We start from the raw sequence: 27,998 nt of genomic DNA, 5'->3' as shown, positions 1-27,998 counted from the left end.
ACAACTGCAGGTCTAGAACCGCGTTTGGTTCTCCAGCTGTGCAGCTGGACCAGAGCCCGTATATATTATTATATATTATATATACCAGAGCCCGTATATATTATTATATATACAGTCACTGAGTTGGACGCATATCGAACGGGACCGGTGCTCGTGCACGAGGACGAGGCTGCGCGTGCGTTTGTGAGCGTTCACGTGTGGATTATTCTGCTTTAAAACCTCCCGAGGAGTTTTTGGCACAATGACTGCTGCCAGATCAGATGTTTGTCCGTCTGAAGCGCTTCTTGGTTCTCTAGATGACGGAGTCCCGCCACGCGTCAAAAACACGCTCGTGCTGTTCCTAAAAACGCTCTCAGGATTCAGCAGGTTGGTACAAGATCACGACCCTGCAGCGCTGATCTGGTGCACACACTAGCGGGAGGAGCGGCGTTTCTCCGGTGTGTGTTACCGGACGCTCGTGCTGTTTTCTCAACAGGAGCAGCGTGACGCGAGCGAAAGCGCGCGCGCTCGAGGACGCGTCCAGGACGCTCGAGACGCTCCCGGTTCCGCTTCTTCGGTCGTTGGAGCAGAAGCATCACCGGCGGCTCGTGCAGCTCCTGCTGGGCCTGCAGACGGAGCCCGGTAACACGGCCTCGGCATGTCGCAAACTAGACCAGGTGGGCGAACCTCAACCTGTGGGAACGAATGCCGAATATAGACGTGATGTCGGTTTGTTCACGGGGGTTTTGGCACCAGTAATATGTACGTTTGGGTGACAGTTTGGTTCTGTTGTTATCTGATGCTCGGTTGTATCAGCTGTCAAAACACAATTTCTTATGCAGTGTGGATTCTTACAGATGATGCAGTACTTGGGTCAGGTCGACCAGTCGTTAGTCTTTGAAGAGGTTCAACACTGTCTTCACCAAGTTCTTCACCAGGACCAAGTGAGGAAAGACATCTTCAGACTTCATTGTGCAACTGATTTTGAGCCAATGCAAAAAATACAAACAGTTGCATGATTAACATTACATGACAATACATGAACTTAATTCTGCATTTGCAGGTGTTTTCAATAAAGGATCTTCAGCTAGGTGAACTTTATCTTTATTGGATTATAGTATTTAAATATGTGTAATGTTTCAGCTTTGGCTTCTGTAAAGGAGTCTGTATGCTATATATAATTCTCTATTTCCAAACAGTCTCTGTGTTTCTGGAGGAGAGTGCAGCCGGTCGAGGTGTATTAAGGCAGAATTGTTCGATCCTGCTACATAAACTCTCAGAGTTGCTTCCTGTTATTATGAAGGAGGAAGCCACCAGAAATGGATCTCAATGTTATCAGACTGTTAAGGTGAAACAGCGTTGTTTTAAACTTACTTTGTTTACATGCTTTAAAATTGGCGGGACACTCATTAAACGTGTGTGTGTTTAGACTCATTAAACGTGTGTGTGTGTTTCTCCCAGGTTTGTCTGCAGGTGTTCCAGCTGTTGCCGGAGGAAGTAGCTCAGAGAGTGTTTGAGGGGGAGTGTGGTGATGTTCCCATGAGGAGGATTCTGGGATTTCTCATGGGTGTCATTCTAGGCGAAGTTAGTGCCCTCAGCCACAGTTGCATTACCAGAAATGTCATACGTGCATGTTGTGATTGAAAGCCACATAAGTGCTTTGAGGACATGTGTTGCTGTTTACACTACATTACACTACATTAGGTACAAATGTTGATGTGGGGTTTATCGCATTTGTCAGATTTCCAACAGAGACACGCGGTTGTTGGCGGGCAGTGCTGTCGCCATGCTGATCTCTACAGCCACGGACCGTACGAGTGGAAGCTTGTGTGTCTGGAGCCTTCTGCAGGTTACCAGCAGGGGTGAGTCAGAACGGCTCATACACAAGCACGAGGATCATTTATCTGTGTTGTGTTGTTAGCTTGTGTGTGTGTGTGTGTGTGTGTGTGTGTGTGTGTGTGTTTATGTACCTCTGTGCGTGTGCATGTGTTTTTAGTACAGTGGAGTCTAACGGTAGGTGGCCTGCAGGTGACTTGTCGTCCCAGGGGCGTTGATGCTGTGGACAGGCTGTCTGTGGTCAGAGGTCTGCTCACCTGCTGCAGGAAGGACATTCTCACCAGCCGGAGCAGCGATGTGAGTCCAGACGTTGTCAGGCTCGTTTGGCCTGTCCGTGTTAGAATGTATGATGGGCTCTCGTGCTCCAGGGTTTGTTGGCGTGTTGGAAATGTGCTTTGATGTCTTCACCAACTCTAATATCATCCTCTCTGTCTCAGACGTGTCTGCTCCTTGATGGTCTGTTTCCTCTCATCCCAGCTCTGTGTGACGAGAACCTAGACTGTCACTACTACGTGTTTCAAGGTGCTGGGATCTGTGTGTTGATGGGGCTGTTGTGCTCGACAGAGTCAGATATTAGTGTCTCAGATCTGAAATATTGTGAAAGGATGGAATGTTTTTGGTCGTAGGGTCAGGCATGTTAAAGTGTGAGTTGTGTATTGCAGTGTTTAACATGTGGCTCAGAAGAGTGAAGGAATGCCTCCCCGAGATCTGGGAGGTCATCGATACGCCTTTGCTTGGAGAACACTCAAGCCTTCAACACACACTTGCACAGATAATCTGGGCCAATGCGGAGAACCCGGTAAATCAATGGGACTTTGATTGTGATTGTGAATGTGGTTGTTAGGTTGTGAATGTGGTTGTTAGGTTATCATACAAATTAATAAACTGTAGCATATTTTAGTAAGAGTATAATATGGCAGTATAATATAAAAATCATAATCTAGTCTACCAAACAGTCAGCATTCTTGAGAATATGCTAGTTTTCTTCATTTATTAAATAAAAATTTCACATTTATCTCCAGGTGGAGGGTGTGATGGAGTCAGTGAGTTCTGCCTTCTGTCTCTTCCTGGAGATCTATGATCTGGACTGCCGGCATTGTGGGAACGCTGAAAATGGACTTTACGTGGACTTTGTGCGCAGGATTGCGGAGATGCCCTCCCAGTCCAAGGGCAAATACCAGCTGCTGTGTGGTCTGGTGCCCTACACAGGCACACACACGGTCAGTATGCGTTAATCAGTATGCATTAGCCTTGGTAAAGCTGCTTTGTGACAACATGTGTTGTGAAAAGCACTATATGAATAAATTTGACTTTATTATGGCTCATAACTGTATATTCTGTATCGTCTAGGTTCTGGATCAGTACCCCAATCTTCCTTCACATATTCTTAAGTGCCTCTCCATCAATCATCTCGCTCCTTGTGCTGCTGAGATCTACAAAACCCTACTTCAGGAACAGAGACGGGAGCTTACCACTGGCCAGGCACAGGAAGTCCCGCCCACCGAGCACTGCTTGGCTGCTTATTGGGCGCGGCGGTGGCAGCCCACGGTCCTAAAGGCTCTGATGTCAGATGTGGTGCTGCTTCAGAATAACGCCTCCAGCTACCTGCTGCCCTGCACGCTACACACCTTCCCAGCAGCCCCTCACGTCCTGCTGCCTGCGCTGGACTCCACCCAGCCGGGACACCTCCGGGCCTGGACCTGCATCGTAGCCGCCCAGCGCATCACCACCGGCCAGGCTCCCTGGGCATCGCATGGCGTGTGTCCGGAGAACCTCCGGCGAGCTCTGTCCTCGTTGGACGACCGAGTACGACTGGCAGCCCTCAACCTGCTCTGCTGCAGCCCCAAGACGAGAGAGGCTCCGTCACAGGTGGAGTACTCTGCCCTGAGGGCCTTCCTGCCTCTCAACCTCAACAGCGAGTCATCCACCTTTCGCCAGCACCTGCAGGCAGGCGTCAGGAAGTTCCTGGTACGCATTCGCGACAGCTGTATGGCAAGCCTGAAGGGACAAAGGGCTCAAACGAGGCTCAGTGAAGAGGAGCGAATCCTTCAACGAGGAGTAGGTAGGAAACACTGCCCTTCTCTTCACCAGCTGTTCTCACTGACCAGAGCTGTCAATTCCAGGTTCAGAAAATAAAAGTCCTCACCAGGATTTTGCTCAGGCTTCCTGGATTGCGTTGATTCCACTAATTTACCTGGATTGCACTAATTAGAAAATCTAGCAAGCTTGAGCAAAATCCTGGTGAGGATTTTTACTTTCTGAACCTGGAATTGACATCTCTGTCACTGACACATCCATGATGCTTTTCTGTCGGCTACCCCACAGTGTCCTGGAAGTCAATTCCATTGGCTGACTTATGCCCATTATACCTTATGGATTTTTGTAAAAAAGCAACAGAATGAACCTGCATTTGAATATGCCATTTAAATTGCAAGCTCAGTAACGATATCTTCCCACAGACTTTGTAGACTGGCTAGCTCACCTGCCTCTGGGCTGCTTGGCTCCAGGTAACAGTTTCCAGAGGAAGAAAACTGCCCTACTACTGCTAGCTGCTGTACTGGAGACCTGCTCAAACTCCTGGAGCCCCGCCCGCAAGAAGGGGCAGCCACCAGGTAGGAACAGCTCCTCCCCCTGCAGTTGCCTCAGCCAATCGGTGCATCGTTTAACCAGATATAAATTTACACAAAAATGTGCTTTACTGTTGTTATGGACATTATCTTGTTATTCTTTTGTCTGTGTGTCACAAATGTGTTTTTCGTTCATTTTCAGCTAACATGGATACGCTGATAAAATGGGCAACAGAAAGGGAAAAGTGGGAGTTTTTCTCCAAGTCAAGACAACTGGTCCTTATTGGCTGTTTGGAAGACACAACCAACGAGGTAAAAACTCATCAAAACTGAAAAATTTCAAATTCAGAATCAATCAATCAATCAAAGTTTATTTGTATAGCGCTTTTCATAACACATGTTGTCACAAAGCGCTTTACAGGATTTACAAGGTTAACAATACTATGGGTCCAGAACCCTAATGAGCAAGCCAAAGGCGACAGTGGCGAGGAAAAACTCCCTATGATGGTGGGGAATAGGAAGAAACCTCGGGAGAACCAAGACTCAAAAGGGAACCCATCCTCCATTGGGCGGCCCGTTAACACACAAATTACACAAAATACAGACAAATATACAAATCACACACAAATCACACAATCAGACTAAGTAAAGGTAAAAATGAAAGTTCTGGGTTTTGATATTGTCACTGTAAATGTCTGTTGATGAACGCCAGGCTTTCATTCCGTGTCGGAGCAGCGATGCTGGTATTGTAGGCTCCGACTGCAATGTTACTCTCCAGGTGAACCTCGGAGAAAAGATACGAGATGTAGTAAATATGTAACAGATTAATCAAAGGCCAAACTAAACAGATGAGTCTTTAATCGAGTTTTAAACATTGAGACTGTGTCTGAGTCCCGAATAGAGGCAGGAAGATTATTCCACAATTGTGGAGCTTTAAAAGAAAAGGCTCTTCAACCTGCTGTGATCTTTTTGATCCTAGGAACAGTTAATAACCCTGCGTCCTGCGAGCGAAGTGAACGCGCTGGGTTATATTGTTCAATAAGTTCACTAAGATAGTCTGGAGCTAAGCCATGCAGCGTTTTATATGTTAATAAAAGTATTTTATAGTCAATACGGAATCTAATTGGCAGCCAGTGTAATGACGATAGTACGGGACTAATGTGATCAAACATTTTAGTTTTTGTTAAAACTCGTGCTGCTGCGTTCTGAACCAGCTGGAGTTTGTTTATCGATTTACCAGAACATCCAGCTAGGAGACTGTTGCAATAATCTAAACGAGAGGATATGAATGCATGGATTAGTTTTTCTGCATCACTAATATTTAATATGTTTCTAATTTTGGCAATGTTGCGCAAGTGAAAGAACGCTACCCTAGTTATATTATTAAATTAATATTATTAATATGTGTATCGAATCAAACTTGAAAATTCAGAATTAAACTCTTCCCCCTCCGTAGATCCGAGAGCAGGCTGCTGAGCTTCTCGTCAGGTTCTTCCCCCAGCCCCTCAACCCTGACATCACCACCGTGCTCTTCAGACGGGCACATCAGCTCCTCCACAGCCCGCGAGTGCCGGACGCCCAGATGGGGGCGCTGATGAGTAAACTGCTGCTACAGACGTGAGTTAGTTTTTTAAACTTCCCTAAGGCTCCCTTAATTTCAGTAAAACACTCATTTGCTAATGAATCACAATCAGTTCTGATTCATCCAGAAGTGCTTTGGTTTCATTATTATAAATAAGTGCACTTTACATAATTATACTTTCGTCTACTGTGCTTTATCGTCTCTTTCCTCCAAGTATGTCTCGCTGCAGCCTGCGGGAAGGCGGAGTTGGACATCCAACCCCGCCCACATCCAACTCCACCCTCTAATGCGCTCTCGTGCGCCAACCCACTACTTCTTCATTCGAGAATAACTGTGTGGCACTTGAAAATATGCATAATAACTCACAAGTGTTCAAGAGACACGTCGTTGCGCTTAAATTACACATACCTCGTTTACTTTGTGTATTGTTCCACGTATGTTATTCATTATTTTTATTTATTGGGTGGCGAACGTAAAATGTTGACGGGGGGATGTAAAATGGACTCAAATTAAGTATTATATCGCGATCTATCGCTCGCGGGTGGTTGGCGCCAGAGCGAACTAGTAACTCATTGAATCATAGATGTAGATAAGAGGTAAATAGATTTTTTTGGCGTGAGAAATCGGATGTGTGGCGTGAGAGCGTGTGAAGACGGTCAAATGCGTGTGTCTCACGCTCAGTGCGTGAGAGTTGGCAACCCTGCTACTAAGTACACAATTAAAATGGTAATGTTTACTGTTTACTGATAATGTTGGTGATAGAGAAGGGGTATGTTGGTAATGTTGGTAATGGAGAAGGGGTGTAATCAGGGCTTAATTTGAGCTGGATCCTGCCGGAACAGGATCTGGGAACTCTTTCATTTTGAAGGGTGCGTTCCGGGAACTGTCTGCCTCGATCCGGTAACTTTCAAGCCTACCTTTTATAAGTTATGAAGAAATCTGTCTGCGTTGAACCAATTAATTGAACAAATAATTCTTTAAAAGACATTTTTAAACACAAAATCCACATTCCTAAATCACATAAGAGCTCTCCTTTTTAGCTATGCCTTTCCGTGTCTCCCATAAACCTAGTTATACTTTCGTGAGTGACCGTAGCGCGCGACTCCGCACACATCGCGCGCGTCACATTTTTTAGTGTCCTCCTGAAACGATATGTGGTAGTATAAAGAAACACCCCTCAAAAACAGGGGAAGGAACATTTACCTGACCAATTTTAATGTTGCTTTGTGTTTCAGATTTGAAAAGTGCTGGAATTTAGGCTAAAGTACTTGAAAATGCACTTAAAATGCACTTCTGTACTTAAAACACTTATAAAACACACGTAAATAATTTAAAAGTAATTTATATATATACGAATTGGCTTGTTATTTTGACATTTGTGCGCCTAAGCGTTGGGCTTTGTGTGCGATCCGGTGACATTGTTGGCCTCAGTGACCCCTTGTCTCATGTCGCTGTTTGCGTTCCGGCATAGTTTGATTTACAAATTAAGCACTGGGTGTAATAGTAATGTTGGTGTTTAGTGTACTCAAGCAGCCCAGCCCACTTTCGCAAATGGCGACACACCTGAGCAACTCTAGTGATATGGCAGTGTTGTAGAGACCAAGAGTGGCACGATGAACACTATTCTGACTAATGGCTAAGCACATTATGATGTTGCCACCACGCACCCCAGGGACACTGATGACGGCTCAGTGTCTTATCATGTGCCTTTCCCTGTGCCTTGTTTTAGTAAAGTTGTAAAGGAACTTTACAACCACTGTTGCTACATTAATATTTATTTTATTGCTGTACCTTTGGGTAAGAGAGTAATGTAATTTCAATCATTTGTATGTCCTGTACATATTCAGAACTGTCAATTAAACTATTCAAGAAAAATCTAAAAAGATTGTTCTAAGACTTAAATTATTCATGTGGGATAATAAAGAAAAACATACATTTTGGTCAATAACGTGAGTGTTTTTCTTGGCATCTGTTAAACTAATTAAAATCTGGAAGTTCTGGAAGTTCTGTTTACTGGGAGCAAAAACAGTCCGAGTTTCGAACGTAACATGGGCGTGGCTTCGGTCTTGAGAAGAGGGTGGAGTTGGATGTGGGCGGGGTTGGATGTCCAACTCCGCCTTCCTGCAGGCTGCAGCGAGAGGCTTCTCCTTTCCTCAGGTGTTTGTTACAGGTATTGCTCACTGTCTTTTTCTCAGGTATTGTGCATAATTGGGTTATAGGAATTGTTTACTGTCTTTTTCCTCAGGTGATGTGTATATTCAGGTATAATTGTTAGGTATCATTTGACTTTCGTCTAGTGGTTTTTCCAGCTTAGAGTACCTTGTGTTCAGGACTATCTATACTACCTTGGAGATTCCAAGCAACTACGTAGCACTTTTGTAAGTCGCTCTGGATAAGAGCGTCTGCTAAATGCCATGAATGTAAATAAATGTAAATAAATATGGACCACTGGATCCAGGCCCCAAAGCCTTTTGGAAAACTGGTACTGATGTGGATGTCCCTGGGCTCTAGGTGTGCGTCTCTGGATGGTCTGGTGGGTGGAGCTTTGACGCATGGCAAGGCACAGTCAGCCACGCTGGTCAGACACTTGCTGGAGACCCTGAAGCACCACCACCTCACTGCCCAAGAGGACATGGTGCTTGCAGCTCGGACCACACCCCTGCACGGTAACATGCAACACCCAGTCATCTGGGCGTGTGTGTGTGCGTGTGTGTGTGTGCGTGTGCGTGTGTGTGTGTGTGTGTGTGTGTGTGTGTGTGTGTGAGAGAAAAACATTTTATAATGTTTCTCAGTAGCACAGTAGAGTGGACCTAACCTGAACCCTAACTGCCTACGTGCACATTTAGGGAGTTTTGAAGTTGAGATTATTTAAGACTTAAGAGTTTAATTATAAATGTGTTTCTATGATATAATTATCTGTTGTTCTAGGATATACACTCACCGGCCACTTTATTAGGTACACCTTGCTAGTACCGGGTTTGGCCCCCTTTTGCCTTCAGAACTGCCTTAATCCTTCGTATCATGTTCAACAAGGTACTGGAAACATTCCTCAGAGAGTCTGGTCCATATTGACATGACGGCATCACACAATTGCTGCAGATTTGTCAGCTGCACATCCATGATGTGAATCTCCCGTTCCACCACATCCCAAAGGTGCTCTATTGGACTGAGATCTGGTGACTGTGGAGGCCATTCGAGTAGTGAACTTATTGCTGTGTTCAAGAAAGCAGTCTGAGGTGATTTGTGGTTTATGACATGCTGCGTTATCCTGCTGGACGTAGCCATCAGAAGATCATAAAGGGATGGACATGGTCAGCAGCAATACTCAGGTAGGCTGTGGTGTTGACACGATGCTCAATTGGTACTAAAGGCCCCAAAGTGTGCCAGGAAACTATCCCCCCACCATTGCACCACCACCAGCCTGAACCGTTGATACAAGGCAGGATGGATCCATGCTTTTCTGTTGTTGAGGCCAAATTCTGTCCATACCATCCAAATCAAATCAAATCAAATTTTATTTATATAGCGCTTTTTACAACAGTTGTTGTCACAAAGCAGCTTTACAAGTGCCGAGTCCTAGCCCCCAGTGAGCAAGCCAAAGGCGACAGTGGCAAGGAAAAACTCCCTAGTGTTTTTTGCATGAGGAAGAAACCTTGAGAGGAACCAAGACTCAGGGGGGGAGCCCATCCTCCTCTGGCCGACACCGGTCACCATGACAACAACAACAATATAGACAGAATGTAGACAGAATGTAAAAGATGCAATAATGTCCATTTAGACAGAATATAAAAGATGTAATAATGTCCATCATGGTGTAGGCATCCGGTTAGGCAGGAGGTGGCCGGCCCAGGATGGATCGCTTGTCTCTCCTCATCTCATTATTCCTCAAGCAGGCGGGCAGCCATGTGGAGAAATGAAACAGGGAAAATTAGCTCTGTATGAGGACATGTACAGGACAGGTAAAATTATAAACATTTCTGGAGTGTGGCAGCAACTCCGGCACTAAGTTAAATTATTACAGCCTAGCTAAAAAAGGCAGAACCAGAAGGTAACATAGGCTTGGGGGCATTCTGAGACAATGGCATCCGTCCACTGCACCGTCAACAAACTTGAGTGACCACGAGCAGTGACAGGACGACAGCACCAGCACCCCAGTCTACCATAAAACCCTTTGTCTATGAACCCCTGGATCTGTACCTTTATCTAAGGGGGATATTAATTATCAAACGCTAGACTAAATAAGTGGGTTTTCAACCTAGATTTAAAGATTGTGACAGTGTCAGAGTCCCGGACACATTTAGGAAGATTATTCCAAAGCTGGGGGGCCTTATAAGAAAAGGCTCTTCCCCCTGCTGTTACCTTGTTAATTTGTGGAACTAATAACAGACCAGCACCCTGTGATCTTAGTTGACGTGGGGGTTCATAGTAGGAAATAAGTTCCTGGAGGTATTCAGGAGCAAGCCCGTGTAGTTCTTTATATGCTAATAATAGAATTTTAAAATCAATACGAAATTTAACTGGGAGCCAATGCAGGGCTGATAGGACTGGTCTAATATGCTGAAATTTTCTAGTTCTGGTCAGAACTCTAGCTGCGGCATTTTGAACTATTTGAAGTTTATTTAGATTCCTATTTGAACATCCTGACAGTAGTGAATTGCAGTAGTCTAGTCTAGAGCTAACAAAGGCGTGCACCAATTTTTCTGCATCATCCTGTGATAATGCATTTCTTAATTTGGCAATGTTGCGGAGATGTAGAAAAGCTATCCTAGTAGTATTATCTATATATTTACAGTTGTGATCAAATTTATTCAACCCCCAATGCTGCGAAGGGTTTTATGGAATTCAGTGCACATTTGTAATTGTGTTCATAATGAAATCTTACAAGGACTTGTTAAAGAACTAAATGCAACTAAGATAGCATCAATTTTTTTTGTCATAAAGTATTAAATGGCCTTTTTGTGATTTCTTCATTGACACAATTATTCAACCCCTTTACGACTACCACTCCTAAGAACAGAGGTTCATTCCAGTGTTTTCCATCAGGTATTGAAAACATCTGTGGATGTCAACGAGCAGCAATCAAGCATGATAAGCACCAATTAGGCAGATTTAAAAGGACTGTGATACTCAGCTCCTTCTAGACATCTACTGGTGTGTTTCCAAGCATGGTGAAGGCAAGAGAATGGTCCCAGAAGACAAGAGAAGAGGTTATTGCTCTTCACAAGAATGGCAATGGATATAAAAAGATTGCGAAGTTGTTAAATATTCCAAGAGACACTATCGGAAGTATCATTCGCAAGTTCAAGTTAAAGGGCACAGTGGAAACGTTACCTGGTCGTGGCAGAAAGAAGATCCTGACCGCGACTGCTGTGCGCTACCTGAAGCGTAATGTGGAGAAAAATCCCCGCGTGACTGCTAAGGAACTGAAAAAAGACCTGTCAGATGTGGGCACTGAAGTTTCAGCTCAGACAATAAGGCGCGCACTGCATAACGAAGACCTCCATGCCAGAACGCCCAGACGCACCCCCTTGCTGACTCCAAAGAACAAGAAAAGTCGACTGCAGTATGCCAAAAGTCATGGGGACAAGCCACAAAGGTTTTGGAACAGTGTACTGTGGTCAGATGAAACTAAATTAGAACTGTTTGGGACAATGGACCAGCGCTATGTTTGGAGAAGGAAGAACCAGGCTTATGAACAAAAGAACACCTTGCCTACTGTGAAGCATGGCGGGGGGTCAATTATGCTTTGGGGCTGTTTTGCTTCTAATGGTACAGGAAAGCTTCAACATGTGCAGGGTACCATGAATTCCCTTCAGTACCAGGAGATCTTGGAGGAAAATGTGATGGAGTCAGTCACAAACCTGCGGCTTGGGAGACGTTGGACCTTCCAACAGGACAATGATTCGAAGCACACATCCAAGTCCACTAGAGCATGGTTGAACATGAAAGGCTGGAACATTCTAGAGTGGCCATCGCAATCACCAGACTTAAATCCAATTGAGAACCTCTGGTGGGACCTAAAGAAGGCAGTTGCAGTGCGCAAGCCTAAGAATGTGACTGAACTGGAGGCTTTTGCCCATGAAGAATGGGCTAAGATACCCATAGGTCGCTGCAAGACACTTGTGTCAAGCTATGCTTCACGCTTGAAAGCTGTCATAACTGGAAAAGGATGTTGTACTAAGTACTAAAAAATAATGTCACTAGGGGGTTGAATAAAACTGATAATGATGTGAGCACAGTAAAGACATTTGTGGTTATTCCATCATAAATATTATGTTATGTTTGTCTAATTTATAAGTGCCTCTTTGATATAATTGTAAATAAGATGACTGAAATGATCAAAATCAATGTCAAACTGGCCAAAACACTTTATTTCAGTGGGGGTTGAATAAATTTGATCACAACTGTATCAAATGATAGGTCGGAGTTGAGTATGATGCCTAGGTTTTTGGCTACTGTGCCAGGTGTAATGGGATAGTCTGCAAGATTAAGCATTAAATTTGGAATTTTCTGTCTTGCGGCCTTAGGGCCCACAAGGAGAACTTCTGTTTTGTCCTCATTTAATTGTAGGAAGTTTAGAGACATCCAGCATTTAATATCTCTTACACAGGCCTCAATTTTTCCTAAACTGAGTTTGTCATCGGGTTTGGCTGATATGTAAAGTTGAGTGTCATCCGCATAGCAGTGAAAATTGACACCATGTTTGTTTATTACTGTGCCCAATGGTAGCATATATAATGTAAATAATAGTGGTCCTAAGATGGAGCCTTGCGGGACCCCATATTTAACCATTGTACGTTTGGATGAAATATTATTGAGCTCTACAAACTGATAGCGATTTGTTAAGTAAGACTGAAACCATGAAAGGGCTGTGCCTGAGACTCCAACCCAGCGTTCTAACCTTTCTAGCAAGATCCTATGATCAATTGTGTCGAAAGCTGCACTAAGATCAAGAAGCACTAACAGTGATACATAGCCTTGATCTGATGCAAGGAGGAGATCGTTTGTTACTTTAACTAATGCTGTTTCAGTACTGTGATGGGGCCTAAAACCAGATTGGAACTTTTCAAATATGTTATTCCTATGCAGATATAGGCATAATTGCTGGGCAACAGCTTTTTCTATGATCTTAGATATAAATGATGTGTTTGAAATGGGTCTATAATTAGATAGCACAGTCGGATCAAGATTTGGTTTCTTGATCAGAGGTTTGATAATTGCTAACTTACATGATTTGGGCATGTGACCTATTGTAATGGATGAGTTAACTATAGTTAGAAGAGGTTCAGTTACAGCTGGTAATACCTCTTTTAATAACTTTGAGGGGACTGAGTCTAATGTGCAGGTAGTACAATTTAAGGAAGAAATTATTTTCTCTAATTCTGATTTTGGGAGTGGATGAAAAGCATCAAGTTTTTCTCCCGGTATGTAATTTAAATCAATATCAACCAAACCAGATGACATACCAGTTGTATTGCTAATAAAGGGTTTTATATTTTGTCTAATATTCTCTATTTTATTATCAAAGAAATCTATAAATACATTACTAGTGAGGTTTACTGGAATCTGAGGTTCTGTGCCTGCTTGATTTTTTGTAAGTTTAGAAATAGTATTAAAAAGAAATCTAGGGTTTTTATTTTTCTCTATCAGTGAGGTTAAGTATGCTGAGCGTGCTTTAGTGAGTGCCCGTTTGTAGTCAATAATGCTATCCTTCCAGGCACAGTGGAATACTTCCAATTTAGTAGATCGCCATTTCCGCTCTAATTTACGTACTATTTGTTTTAAGTTTCTAGTTTGGTCAGTGTACCACGGGGCGAGCTTTTTGGATCTAGCTTTTTTATATTTTAGTGGAGCTACTATATCTAGAGCTGATCTGCAGGTATTCTCCAAGTAGTCGGTTAGACTATCTAACTCTCCTGGATCGGATGGCGAGTGGGCTAAAGCAGTTAAGTCAGGGAGGGTTTCAATAAACTGTGTTGCTGTTGATGAATTTATCGAGCGCTTTATACACTGCCAAGGAGACGGGCGGGTATTTATATTAAAAAAATGTCTTTTTCAATCTTCTATTGTCTAATTTTGGTGAGTCTGTGTGAATTGTAGCCTCAGTTTCCTGTTCTTAGCTGACAGGAGTGGCACCCAGTGAGGTCTTCTGCTGCTGTAGCCCATCCACCTCAAGGTTCAACATGTTGTGAGTTCAGAGATGCTCTTCTGTATGACTCGGTTGTAACGACTGGTTATTTGAGTTAGTGTTGCCGTTATATCAGCTCAAACCAGTCTGGTCATTCTCCTCTGACCTCTGGCATCAACAAGGCATTTGTGCCCACAGAACTACCGCTCACTGAACATTTTCTCTTTTTCAGACCATTCTCTGTAAATCCTAGAGATGTTTGTTTCTGAAATACTCAGACCAGCCTGTCTGGCACCAACAACCATGCCACGTTCAAAGTCACTTAAATCACCTTTCTTACCCTTTCTGATACTCGGTTTGAACTGCAGCAGATTGTCTTGGCCATGTCTACATGCCTAAATGCAGCGAGTAGCTGCCATGTGATTGGCTGATTAGAGCAGTTGGACAGGTGTACCTAATAAAGTGGCTGGTGAGTGTAAGTATCTGGTGTCCACCAAATTAGGGACAAGTTGATAAATAAAAAATAAAATAAAAAAATACTGCTAATTAAATACTGTATAATTAACATGACTGTTAACATAAGCTGTCATTAACATGAGTGTTTGATTTGACAATCCGGTTGAACCAGCATTTTGAGCCACACCCCTGGCACTAAGCCACACCCCCAGCAATGTAAGCCACGCACAGAGGGTTTAAAGCCCAAACTCCTTTGGCATCCAATATTGCAATGCCAGTTTGTATATTACATTTGAGACTCAAACCCTATGACTGAAAATCCCTATAAAAGATGTCAGAGTCCCTGTCAGTTTCAGCTTCAGTTCTGATTTCTGAATAAGCATTTAAGGCATTACAGATTAATTCCCTGCAGCACAAGGACAATCTAATGCCTAATCTTTTATGTACTTATATATAACACCAAACACCCGTAACTTTACCCCGCGGTGGGTGTGTCTGTCTCTGGCTGTAGGTGTTGTGGGTGCTTTGCAGAGGTGTCTGTTGGAGGCTCCTGGTGTGCTCTCAGAAGCTCTGGACCACCGGGGGGCAGTAGAAACCATCGCCCTGCTGGAGAAGATCACTCAGCTTCTACTGGGGGTGCTGTGTGGACACCTGCACACTGAAGACAAAGGTAAGTTCTCTGCAGCACCTCAAAGCAGCACATGCTCGTAAGACATCTGCAGACGTCCCTGGAACAGGGTTTGTGTAGATATGCTCTTAATCATCTGTGATTTAATTGACTTACTGATGAATCGAAGCGATTTGCATTCCTCAGAGAAGCTCTTAGTCTGGGAAGTGTGAGTGACACATCTGCTCTTGCAGAAGCCCCTCCCTCCTTCTGTGACATGGGGAATGCCATCAGCTCTCTGATTGGCCAGCCAGGGCTTGATGAGGAAGGGGAGGAGAATGTGCTTTTGTCTGAAGAGCACAGTGTGGTGTTGACGTGCTGCTGGGTCTCGCTGAAGGTAGAAACCTCGAAACAGAACTCAGTAAAGATGTGTGTAGAGGGATTAATGCTGTATGTACGTTGAAATGGCAAAAAATATTGTTTCAGTGTTTTGGTGCACTTGTCTCGCTCTACTTCCTGAGTAGGAAATAGGAATCTTCCTGGGCTCTCTGGTGGAGAGAATTCTCTCAGTGACTTGTATGAACACACTGCTCACTGTTGAGGATGTGCAGAGGGCTTCAAAAGTATTTAAGGACATTATTCTGAAATGTAGACACTGGGTAAGCACAACAGCAGCAGTTGTCATTGATGAGAGTTCAGTTTTTAGAAGCCAGGTGTTTTCATAGTCAGTAGAATGCCAGTGTTTAAGAGCACATTATTCTTGCTGTTTCCTGCAGGGGGCAGTAGAGGGCTGCTGTATTGGATTTACTAAGTTCTGTGGTGCTCTCCTTGCTAGCTCAAATCCAGAGTTTAAGGTGATCCCTGGCCACATACTACAGCAGGTACTTTAAGATCTTCCAAACCGATGTTCCATATCTCTTACATTGTGAAAGTCGTTCACTGACATTGTCAGTGTCTGTTCTCAGTGGAAGTTCATGACGTATATCAACAGTGTGGGTGAAAAACAGAACGTATCCATGGTGACCGTGCCAGATTCCTTTCCTTCAACTGTTCCACGTTCTCCATCTTTGCCCCCCCCACCCCACAACCCCCTTCTTACCCACAACCCCCTTGCTACCCACAACCCCCTTCTTTCCCAGGGTCTTTCTGTCCTGCGCTCCCCCCGCGGGGCCTCCGTGACGAGGCGAGGGGCGGGGCTTCCTGTGCTCATCCTGTCTGTGCTGGCTGCAGAGGAGTGCAGCACATGTCGCCCCCTGCTGGCCGTCAGTATGGACGCGCTGCTGGAGACGGCCAGGACCCCACTGCCCCAGGACTGGGACGCGACCTTTGACCTGCCCCAGGTGCAGCTCTCCTTCCTCTGACCTCAGCTGACCTCTGTTCATACGGGCAGAGCCTCTGCCCTGGAGTTCTGGATGAATTTTAGGTTCAGCCTGAATAAATCATCTAATTCTCTTTTGTAAACCTACAAAACAATTTCTCAAAATACAGATTTGAATTCAAACAGGGATCATTGCATTATTCTGAATTTATTCGTTTTTATATAAACGTTATTATTCAATTATCAATACTTTTATAATAGCTGTAATTAAATGTACTAACTGAGATGTGTGTAAGTAATTCAAAAGCATAATTTGAATGTGGCTTCTCTCTTTTCATTCACACATGCGCGCACTCTCTCTCTCTCTCTCTCTCTCTCTCTCTCTCTCCAATCCCAGGTTTGTGCAGTTCACACACTGCAGGCTCTGGTCAAGGGATCCAGCCTGGGTCTGTCTGTTCTTCAGTACGCTCCTGCTGTGGCCATGTTGTCGCTCACGCTCCTCAGCTCCCCCTGCTGGGCCATGAGAAACGCTGCACTGCAACTCTACAGTATGAAGAGACCCCTCTTCCTTTTACACTGACCGTAGCCAGATTTCTTGAAGGACAGATCAGACAGATCTTTCCAGTAGAAGTGTGTTTGGGCCTTCAGGTTAAAGGATCATTTACATCCTTTTTCATGCTGATTCCTTTTCTTGACCTTTCACCTTTGCTCCCCAGGTTCACTGTGCTCCAGGATGCTGGGTCAGCGGCCCACTGACGAAGACGTCTCCACCCAGTATGGCATGTCTCCACCCGCTTTCTTCCACCACTACCCTGGCCTGCGCTCCTTCCTGCAGGGGGCGCTAGAGTGCGCAGCCACCGATCTGCAGGAGGCCAGGCTGACCCTTCACCCCGCACTCTACCCGGTCCTGACCCTGCTGGCCAAACTGCAGCCCGGCCACCACGAGCAGACACGGTAGGCCTGAAGCGCTCCCCCCCTCACCCCCGCCCCTCACCCCCGTCCCTCAGTACCAGGTGGACCTAGACGACCCCCCAGTTTTGTAGTGGGCTGTCAGCTGTGATCCGTCACTCCTGACACTTCTGCTGAGTTTCTGTTGTGCCTAATCTCCAGCTGATTGACCGCTGGAGGTCTGTACCCTGCTATAGGGGTCTCTACCCTGCTATAGAGGTCTCTACCCTGCTATAGGGGCCTCTACCCTGCTATAGAGGTCTCTACCCTGCTATAGAGGTCTCTACCCTGCTATAGAGGTCTCTACCCTGCTATAGGGGCCTCTACCCTGCTATAGAGGTCCATACCATGCTATAAAGGTCTCTACCCTTAGTTAGGACTCTAGCTGCAGCATTTTGTACAAGTTGTAGCTTCTTTATGGACTGTTTAGAGCATCCAATTAGAAGACTATTACAGTAGTCCAATCTTGACAAGACAAGCCAAAAAGCAACTTGGGTTAAGGTAAATACTGTTTATAAACATATAAACACACAAGGGTATGCATTGCATAATATACACAAAATCACCTAAGAGTTAAAAAAAAAACTTTTTTTTAATTTTTATTAAAGACATCACTGGAAATATGGTAGAGACAACAAAACTATTATGTACCTGATACTAAAAGTTTTGTAGTATGTTTATTTCTGTTAGCTTATGTATTTGTTTATCAGTTTATATGTTGATTTGTGAGTTTGAAAATGTGGTTTGCATATATGATCATATGGTCACCAGATCTTTCATTCCTGACAGACCTCAGCAATCTTCCAGTGGGTCTGCCAGGGGACCCGCGGGTCCTTAAAAAGTCTTAAAATGTCTTAAATTTAGTTTTCCATATTCAAGGCCTAAAAATGTCTTAAAATGTCTGGAATTTTATGAGGGGAGGCATTAAATTATTATAAGTGTGTGTTGTTCAGTTGTTCTGGCGCGATGTGAACTTTGCCGAATCTAGCGCTAATGCAGAAAATAACCGCTCCAGGGTCCTAGTGCTAGATTCCTAGCGTTGGAGTATACAACGTCAACAATTTTCGTTTGCCAACACCCCCCCCCCCCCCCCGTCAACGATGTGGAACACACCTGCATACCCTGGTCTGCATTCTGAATACAGTTGACAAATAATAGGGTTAGAATACTGGAAAAATCTACTTTTCCCTGAAAAAATATCCTTATCTGTATAGCAGGAACATGTTTGTTTTTTTGTTTGTTTGTTTGTGTTTTCTTCAGCACTCTGTCAGGCTTCCTGCCACCGCTGCTTCAGCTAGCTGCTAGCCCCATCTACGCAGTCCGCCTGATGTCATCTAGAGCCCTGGTTGCCATGGTCCCACCGCCAGAGTATCTGGCAAGTGTGCTGCGATTGGTCAGGGAGCTGCCTGAGTCACCAGACCAACCGTGCTGTCACAACAGCGTCCATGGCCGACTCCTGCAGATGGAGGCCGTCCTGGACCGTGCTCTGCGCAATGACAGGTGGGGCTGTCCTGCCCCCACCCAAACAGATGGAGATGGTGCAGACAACTTAGTCACATATGTCAACACGATTGAAGTCTTCAGTAAAACCTCCTTGGCAAGGAGATTCATCTGCCACTCACTCACTAGTCCCACAAGCGTCAAGATGCTGTCCTGGACCAGGTGTAAGTAGGTCTGACCCCTTGTGACATGTTGCTGTGTCCAGTGTCCGTCTGTCCTCCCTGCGTGGCGTGGTGGAGGGCCTGGAAGCCCGGCTGTGGCTGGCGTCTACAGCTCAGCGCTGCCCCCTGGTGAGGAGGGCATACGTGGCCGTGGTGGTGCTGCTGAGAGGGCACTGCTCTGGACCCTTCTTGTCCTGCCTGGGCTCTCTGCTGCTGGGGGACGTGTGCCGGGTGTCGCACACACTGGAGGTGCAGAAATACTCCCCTGTGGCCCATGGAGTGATGATGTCACGCTGGAGTGATGATGTCACGCTGGAGTGATGTTGATTTGATGCTCCTGACGTTCTTTTATGTTACACGTTCTTTTTCAGCTTGGCTCCGCCTCCTTCCAGCACACCGCAGTACACTTCCTGTGTGCAGACCCTGATTGGGCATGGCAGGTGTGGCAGAAGCTATCCAGTGGGAGTGCTGTTACACGACTCTCATTGGTCAAGTGGGTGAAAGAGGGGTGTGGCTGGAGAGGGACCCGCCTGCAGCAGGTGGTGCAGAGAGAAATCCAGGTGAGTTCAAGGATTCCTCTTAAAGTAATATCTAGCTGTACTTTAAAGAATCAGCAAATACTTTTAGAATAATTTTATTTAATCTAAAAGAACCAGTACAATTTTTTGTGGATTTTAGACAGCATATTTCCACATTAAATCATTAGTTTATTCTGTATGGTAGTCCCTAGATTTATGAACCGTAGCATGTGGTTGCCTGTGGCCCATTTAATTATTTAACCAAAAACAAAAGAAGGAAATGAAAGCTGTAAGATCCGTAATACGCTGCTCAGTGCGAGATCTGCTGATTTTTGGTTCAGGGCTCATGTTTTTGCCGGATTAGGTTGTGCTAGTGCAGCCATTGTGTTCAGCAGAGTCTTTGTATGAGGGCAGATTGTATGAGGGCTCGTTCAACTTCTCCCCTAATCCTGTAGAGCAGCTGTTTCTTCATTGAACTAAATATTGCACCAGTGGCACACACCTGATTCAGTCGCCCCGTGTTCGATTAACGAGTTCATAATAAGGCTTATCAGGGACGTACGTCTTGTCCCAAGGCCTCCGAAAGCGTTTCCATCCTTTATGTCGAGTGTTAGATGATGTATGAGACCTCTTCCTGCAGGGTAGAGTTAAAGACCTTTTGGCATGACACACTAAAATGGCTTCATTGTACTCAGTGCGATCTGTCTTCCTAAACTGACATGAATTTCTGCCATTTTCATAAGGATAAACATATGTACGGTCTTAATCCTGCTCTGGGGTCCAAGATTAGCATTTGAATCAATCATTTTTTAGACATGATTTCACACACACACGCTGGTTGCTAGACTACTTGAACAACAACACGTGCTGTGTTCAGGCCAACCTGAAGGAGGCGCTGTTGCAGCATGACGTGGAGTACAAGGAGTCTTACTTGGCTGCACTGGTGGAAGTCATGACCCCGGACGGTCCGGGTCGATCCCAGCCTCGGCCTGCGCAGTCCGGGCTTGAGGAGACTGAGCTGCAGGAGTGTGTGGAGCTTCTTCTGGAGGACGTGGAGGGTGGTGCTGGAGGTCCAGAGCTTCTCTCCCAGGCTCTCTGCGCCGTCAGCCTGCTCCTCTCCCACAGGTCAGCTGTAGTCTACAGTCACATTCACAATGTTCATGTAAAGTTATTCCACTACACGAGCTTCGGACTTTCTGACCGCACGTCCAGTCCCTTCTGCCCTCTGCGTTCTAGAAACCATCTCACGTCAACACCCACACCTTCTCATCTCACGTCAACGCCCACACCTTCTCATCTCACGCCAACGCCCACACCTTCTCATCTCACGCCAACGCCCACACCTTCTCATCTCACGCCAACGCCCACGCCTTCCCATCTCACGCCAACGCCCACGCCTTCTCATCTCACGCCAACGCCCACGCCTTCCCATCTCACGCCAACGCCCACACCTTCTCATCTCACGCCAACGCCCACGCCTTCTCATCTCACGCCAACGCCCACGCCTTCCCATCTCACGCCAACGCCCACGCCTTCTCATCTCACGCCAACGCCCACGCCTTCCCATCTCACGCCAACGCCCACGCCTTCTCATCTCACGCCAACGCCCACGCCTTCTCATCTCACGCCAACGCCCACGCCTTCTCATCTCACGCCAACGCCCACGCCTTCTCATCTCACGCCAACGCCCACGCCTTCTCATCTCACGCCAACGCCCACGCCTTCTCATCTCACGCCAACGCCCACGCCTTCCCATCTCACGTCAACGCCCACGCCTTCTCATCTCACGTCAACGCCCACGCCTTCCCATCTCACGCCAACGCCCACGCCTTCTCATCTCACGCCAACGCCCACGCCTTCTCATCTCACGCCAACGCCCACGCCTTCTCATCTCACGCCAACGCCCACGCCTTCTCATCTCACGCCAACGCCCACGCCAACGCCCACGCCTTCTCATCTCACGCCAACGCCCACGCCTTCTCATCTCACGCCAACGCCCACGCCTTCTCATCTCACGCCAACGCCCACGCCAACGCCCACGCCTTCCCATCTCACGCCAACGCCCACGCCTTCTCATCTCACGCCAACGCCCACGCCAACGCCCACGCCTTCTCATCTCACGTCAACGCCCACGCCTTCTCATCTCACGTCAACACCCACACCTTCTCATCTCACGTCAACGCCCACGCCTTCCCATCTCACATCAACCGTGTGTGTAACGTTGCACACGCCTTCTCACCCCCAGTGCGGACGTCGTCCTGCTGCAGCGCTGGTGTGTCCTGCTGGAGACCCACAGGCGGCCGGAGGCCCCCGAGGTCCTGCGTCTGGCCTGCGCACAGGCGCTACGCCTCACTGCAGCCACCGTGGTGTCCTGCAGCCTGAGGGGCTGCCCTGCCTTCAAGTCCCTCGGCAACAGGTTGGTTTTCTGTATCACACGTACCTGCATCTTCTGATCTTCATTGCTAAATGTTGCGGGGCACGTATGGACAAAGTGACATGAAATATTCAGTGCAAATAATTAGAATCAATGACTTTATAAATATGCTTGCAAAAGTTCACTAAATAAAATGGTTAAGGCTGTGTTTTATATCTACTCAGTGGTTTTACCAGGGGGGTTAAACAGTGAACACTCTGCTTATTGGCGTTCCTGCTGTCTCAGGTTTCACCAGCAGGGGGCAAACAGCCTTCAGTTGTTGGACGTTTGGTACAGTTTATAGTTCATTTGGATGCTCGACATTCAAGTGGTGCTGTGGTGTCTCATCAAAAACAAAATGCTGTAAATGTGTAATCTTGTGTGTGTGTGTGCAGGTTGATCTGTGTGTGTGAGCGTGTGCGTGCAGGTTGATCAGTACGTACGTGTGTGTATGTGTACAGGTTGATCAGTACAGGTGTGTGTGTTTGTGTACAGGTTGATCAGTACAGGTGTGTGTGTGTGTGTACAGGTTGATCAGTACAGGTGTGTGTGTTTGTGTGCAGGTTGATCAGTACAGGTGTGTGTGTTTGTGTGCAGGTTGATCAGTACAGGTGTGTGTTTGTGTACAGGTTGATCAGTACAGGTGTGTGTGTTTGTGTGCAGGTTGATCAGTACAGGTGTGTGTGTGTGTACAGGTTGATCAGTACAGGTGTGTGTGTGTGTGTACAGGTTGATCAGTACAGGTGTGTGTGTGTGTGTACAGGTTGATCAGTACAGGTGTGTGTGTGTGTACAGGTTGATCAGTACAGGTGTGTGTGTGTGTGTACAGGTTGATCAGTACAGGTGTGTGTGTATACGTACAGGTTGATCAGTACAGGTGTGTGTGTTTGTGTGCAGGTTGATCAGTACAGGTGTGTGTGTGTGTGTACAGGTTGATCAGTACAGGTGTGTGTGTTTGTGTGCAGGTTGATCAGTACAGGTGTGTGTGTTTGTGTGCAGGTTGATCAGTACAGGTGTGTGTGTTTGTGTGCAGGTTGATCAGTACAGGTGTGTGTGTTTGTGTGCAGGTTGATCAGTACAGGTGTGTGTGTTTGTGTGCAGGTTGATCAGTACAGGTGTGTGTGTGTGTGTGCAGGTTGATCAGTACAGGTGTGTGTGTGTGTGTGTGCAGGTTGATCAGTACAGGTGTGTGTGTGTGTGTGTGCAGGTTGATCAGTACAGGTGTGTGTGTGCAGGTTGATCAGTACAGGTGTGTGTGTGCAGGTTGATCAGTACAGGTGTGTGTGTATGTGTGCAGGTTGATCAGTACAGGTGTGTGTGTTTGTGTACAGGTTGATCAGTACAGGTGTGTGTGTTTGTGTACAGGTTGATCAGTACAGGTGTGTGTGTTTGTGTGCAGGTTGATCAGTACAGGTGTGTGTGTTTGTGTGCAGGTTGATCAGTACAGGCAGGCCCGTTGACAGTCTTGCTGGGGCCCAGGACAAGAAAGTTTCATGTGCCCCACCCCCCCCCCCCCCTCCGCCCGCTTACGTCATTTGAATTTCCTCTGTAGCAGACAATCCTTGTGTTAGGTCATATATAGTATATAATATAGCCACACATCAAAGCTGTTTCTGACAGCTGACTGGTTTATACTTGACGCGGCGCGAGGGTCGGCGCGGCGAAAATGACGTAATCGCAGTGGCACCGCCCGTGCGCGAGGGCCTCACGCGCTGTCGATTCGCGAGGTCGTGCACCTCTCGAATTTTGTAACTTCGCGCGCGCCGCGCTTCAGCGCAATGAACAAAGTCATGTTTGCCGGTTCCATACACCTTTACAAGGTGGAATTAAAGCACTTGTACGTCACTTTAAAGGTCAATTTCAATATTTCCCAGAACGTTAAACCTAATTAAGTTAAATATTTATACATATACTCGAAATAATTCGCTTTTTAAATCACATTATTTAATGGTTGTTCATTTTTAAAACGCCCAAACGTCTTCACGTTCTCTCATGTTTCGTCCTGGAATTACAAGAGGCTCGTATAACGTAATACAGGAGATTTAGTTTTAAAATACAAGTACTTTAGCTTACTTTAGCACTTTTCAAACCTGGAACACAATGCAACATTAAAATTCGTCAGATAAATATTTTTCCTTTATTTTCTGCGCTACAGATTTCTGTTTACTTTAACTATCCGCCACTGTATTTCCCGCAGGTACCAGCCGGCTACGATCGGTGCTGGATCAAACCATTTTTCAGTGGGAGGCGGGGGTGCATGCACTTAATGGAAAATATGCAGATAGGTAAAAAACATATTTTTAGCCATTGAGCTTATTTTAAGTACAGAATTTTATATTAATGAAAAATGTCAAGATTATTTAAAATTATAGACTTGAAATAAAAAATAAATTGCTGGGCTCTTTGATGGCCCCCCCTGGCCCTGGGGCCCGGGACAACAGACCCGGTTGTCCCCCCCTGTCGACGGGGCTGAGTACAGGTGTGTGTGTTTGTGTGCAGGTTGATCAGTACAGGTGTGTGTGTGTGTGTGTGCAGGTTGATCAGTACAGGTGTGTGTGTGTGTGTGCAGGTTGATCAGTACAGGTGTGTGTGTTTGTGTGCAGGTTGATCAGTACAGGTGTGTGTGTTTGTGTGCAGGTTGATTAGTACAGGTGTGTGTGTTTGTGTGCAGGTTGATCAGTACAGGTGTGTGTGTGTGTGCAGGTTGATCAGTACAGGTGTGTGTGTGTGTACAGGTTGATCAGTACAGGTGTGTGTGTGTGTGTGTGTACAGGTTGATCAGTACAGGTGTGTGTGTGTGTGTGTGTACAGGTTGATCAGTACAGGTGTGTGTGTGTGTGTGTACAGGTTGATCAGTACAGGTGTGTGTGTGTGTGTGTACAGGTTGATCAGTACAGGTGTGTGTGTGTGTGTGTACAGGTTGATCAGTACAGGTGTGTGTGTGTGTGTGTACAGGTTGATCAGTACAGGTGTGTGTGTGTGTGTGTGTACAGGTTGATCAGTACAGGTGTGTGTGTGTGTGTACAGGTTGATCAGTACAGGTGTGTGTGTGTGTGTACAGGTTGATCAGTACAGGTGTGTGTGTTTGTGTGCAGGTTGATCAGTACAGGTGTGTGTGTGTGTGCAGGTTGATCAGTACAGGTGTGTGTGTTTGTGTACAGGTTGATCAGTACAGGTGTGTGTGTTTGTGTGCAGGTTGATCAGTACAGGTGTGCACCTACTTCAAGATGAGAGTCAGGAAGTTCGGTCCAATGCGTCCGTCTTTGCCTCCATCCTCAGCCAATCCCACGTAGGAGAGGATCCCCAGAATTGCTTTCTCATGCATATCAGCCAGTCACTGCATTTGCTGTTAGATCTTCTCCTGGAGGAATTATGGGATAGCGAGGGTGCTCTGCAGGCCCTGTTGTGTCATCTACCTGAGTGTAATCTCAGCATCTTGCTGCAGGAGGCCAAGCTTACACCGTGAGTTTACACACACATTCTAGGGATTAGTGTCTTTATAAGGAGCTTTCCCTCATTTGGCCATTAGCTTAATACATAAACTCGCCTTTAATATTTGGTCATTCCATGTCAAATCAACCAAAATTTTGATTGACCATCTCAGAATCCATTCAAACTTTCCCCATTTGTAGGCAGATATGTTTCATGGAAAAATCCCAAGTATTTCTGTTCCATGTTCAATATTTCAAGAGTTACAGCCGTTTTTGTAACACCCCCCCCCCCCCAACGAATCTTTTGCGAAAGTGGCTAAATAGCAATATTTGATATTAATATGTTATTATCTCTAAAACTATTACAGCTAGAAGGCTGAGATTTTTTTTTGTATGTTTAGAAACTTGTATACTTTTAATTTATGCATTTTCTGGTGCTGTAAGTTGTGTTGTGTCAATAGAAAAAATTCCCAAAGTTGGAAAAAAAATCAGCTAAGAGTCATATATACCTGTCATTATCTTATGGGTGGAGTAGAAGAAGGCTGATCTATGTTTTATATTTCAAAGTACTTCCAGTGGCAATGTTGAAGTAATAATTAAGTTGCCTGTATGTGGTCCAGTTTTTGCACAATTTGCTGTCAAATATCCGATTTCACACGTACGGTACCTTTGTTTGGACACTGATTCCCAAAATACCTATATTTATTTTTTCAGTTTTTTTGTTCTGTTATATACTTTGATATGGGCTGATTATATGGTAGAAAAATTGGAATTGCCTTTTTTGATATAGTGGTTTTATTCACCACTGAAGTTCACCAATATCATGGAAAAATAACATTCAAAAAAGAGAAGCAAAACAAAATTTATGTTGTGCTAAAATGCAGTATTTACACACAAAATTCATTTACACAAATTTACACAACTTCTTGGTTGATTTGACATGGAATGATCCAATATAAAACCTGACGCTGAGTTAGCAGATGTTCAAGTACTTGATAGTCAACTGGCGCCATCTGGTGGAGCAATCATAGTTTTTCAGCTTCTCTTTTTTGAATCTGCTAACTTGATTTGACATTGAAAACTCAGTGGGAACATTGTGGCACTTCTTTTAGATTGAACATTTTATTTTATTTTTAATGGAAGCTGCTTTTTGCAGATTTAAATATTAAGGATTCAATTTTGTCCACAGCTGCACATTTCTGTTACCATGGGGACCATTGTTCCCAGCGTGAAAGAAATCAGAAATTCAGATGATCACTGAATTCTGTGAGATTATGGGTGTGTGAGTCTGAATTCATGAGTCTCTGGTTCTGTTCCGATTGCGTGTCAGATGCAGCAGTCTATATGAGCAGGACGAGGCCAACGTCTTTCTGGAACCCTCCGTCATTGCGGAGACTGTGCTGCCATATTTGGTCTGCCTGGCAAAACACTACCCAGAATCCTCCTCTCTTGCCGAGTGTCTGGACCAGTGGGCACAGCAGAACGCCAACTCCATTCAAGAGAATCTCAGCATCTGCACAAGACTTCAGCTCGGTAATTACCACTGAATACATGTCAGTAATTACATTTAGTACTTACTCTGTCGGTTCATTAATCTCTTAGTATAGTGTACACTGCTTTGATTTTCAGTGGACCTTTACAGAGAACTGTATTACCATGTGGATCTGATACAGGATTAGTCTCTAATGTGACAATGGGTCTCTTGTATGGTCTTTAGGTGATGCCTTGGATGCTGATTGGCTGAGTGTGCTGATGGATCCACGTTTCCATGGTGCCCTTTGTAGCTTGTTCGCTAGGGCTGCCTTCTTCCTGCAGTTACTCAGAGTCTCTGATAACCTCCGACCTCTGTTTGACCCCTTGACCTTAGCTCAGGACTTGCTGGATTCACACAAACAGCTTTGTTTCCATGGTGTTTTCCTCTCAACCTCCTTTATTGATTCTGTAAAAACAATATGCCCTGGTGATAATTTTTAAAATGTAATAATTAGTGTTTTGACAGTGTTTTTGTACAAATAATTACTATAAGTTATATAATTTACATACAAGTTACATTTTTATTAGCCTCAGGATATGCTAGGGTTATTCATGCTTTTCTTGTGTGTGTGTCTGTGTGTGTTCATTTTTGATAGGCTCTCTATGCAAATAATTAAAATGAGGAAAAAACACACTAAATTAAGCTCAAATTTGTTTCATTTTACAATTTTTTAGTTCAGTGAAACTAAGTGATAATGGTCCTTGAGCACTCTAACCCACTAACCCACTAACCCTAACCCACTAACCCTAACCCACTAACCCACTAACCCACTAACCCTAACCCTAACCCACTAACCCTAACCCTAACCCTAACCCTAACTCCACGAGTGTCTCAGACTGGTTCTGCTCTGTTCTCTGGAAATGCGCACATGCACTTTGTATGAGGAAATGTTTTTTTTTTATCTTATATTGATGTTTGTTTCCACTGACATAGTTATTTTAAATCAAATAAACATTTTGTAATATTTGTGTGATTGTCTCGCAAACATGTCACAGGTGACATCACGTCCTGCTCTAAGGA

The 27,998-nt window shown here is 45.2% G+C and overlaps 1 protein-coding gene across 4 annotated transcripts; it reads left to right on the top strand.

The window, feature by feature from the left end:
• Positions 1 to 2: 2 nt before the first annotated feature.
• LOC143491160 (tRNA (32-2'-O)-methyltransferase regulator THADA) lies at positions 3 to 27,942 on the top strand. 4 transcript variants are annotated; one of them, XM_076989947.1, is made up of 31 exons: positions 4 to 366; positions 476 to 656; positions 837 to 923; positions 1,043 to 1,070; positions 1,179 to 1,327; positions 1,441 to 1,563; positions 1,721 to 1,841; positions 1,976 to 2,112; positions 2,253 to 2,337; positions 2,478 to 2,614; positions 2,838 to 3,035; positions 3,166 to 3,877; positions 4,275 to 4,427; positions 4,585 to 4,694; positions 5,839 to 5,999; positions 8,476 to 8,630; positions 15,060 to 15,218; positions 15,410 to 15,552; positions 15,680 to 15,814; positions 15,932 to 16,036; positions 16,295 to 16,495; positions 16,871 to 17,021; positions 17,190 to 17,427; positions 18,682 to 18,921; positions 19,127 to 19,331; positions 19,454 to 19,642; positions 20,478 to 20,725; positions 21,846 to 22,016; positions 25,209 to 25,475; positions 26,781 to 26,977; positions 27,162 to 27,942. In XM_076989947.1, the coding sequence occupies exons 1-31, from the start codon at positions 242 to 244 to the stop codon at positions 27,416 to 27,418; spliced, it is 5,568 nt and encodes a 1,855-aa protein (XP_076846062.1). In that variant the 5' UTR covers positions 4 to 241; the 3' UTR covers positions 27,419 to 27,942. The 4 variants fall into 4 exon arrangements, with proteins under 4 accessions (XP_076846064.1, XP_076846062.1, XP_076846061.1 ...); XM_076989946.1 differs by having other exon boundaries at positions 26,775 to 26,977; XM_076989948.1 differs by lacking the exon at positions 25,209 to 25,475 and having other exon boundaries at positions 26,775 to 26,977.
• The last annotated feature ends 56 nt before the right edge of the window (positions 27,943 to 27,998 follow it).

The sequence above is a fragment of the Brachyhypopomus gauderio genome, unplaced genomic scaffold, assembly GCF_052324685.1.
Source record: "Brachyhypopomus gauderio isolate BG-103 unplaced genomic scaffold, BGAUD_0.2 sc71, whole genome shotgun sequence".
Lineage (NCBI taxonomy): Eukaryota > Metazoa > Chordata > Actinopteri > Gymnotiformes > Hypopomidae > Brachyhypopomus > Brachyhypopomus gauderio.
This window is presented reverse-complemented; position numbering and strand designations above follow the sequence as displayed.

Excerpts from the sequence above, each read along its gene's own strand:
- LOC143491160 (XM_076989946.1), top strand. The coding sequence starts at position 242 with ATGACTGCTGCCAGATCAGATGTTTGTCCGTCTGAAGCGCTTCTTGGT. Across the intron at positions 1,842-1,975 it reads TCTGCAGGTTACCAGCAGGG|TACAGTGGAGTCTAACGGTA; the intron begins GTGAGTCAGAAC and ends ATGTGTTTTTAG. Across the intron at positions 2,615-2,837 it reads GGGCCAATGCGGAGAACCCG|GTGGAGGGTGTGATGGAGTC; the intron begins GTAAATCAATGG and ends ATTTATCTCCAG.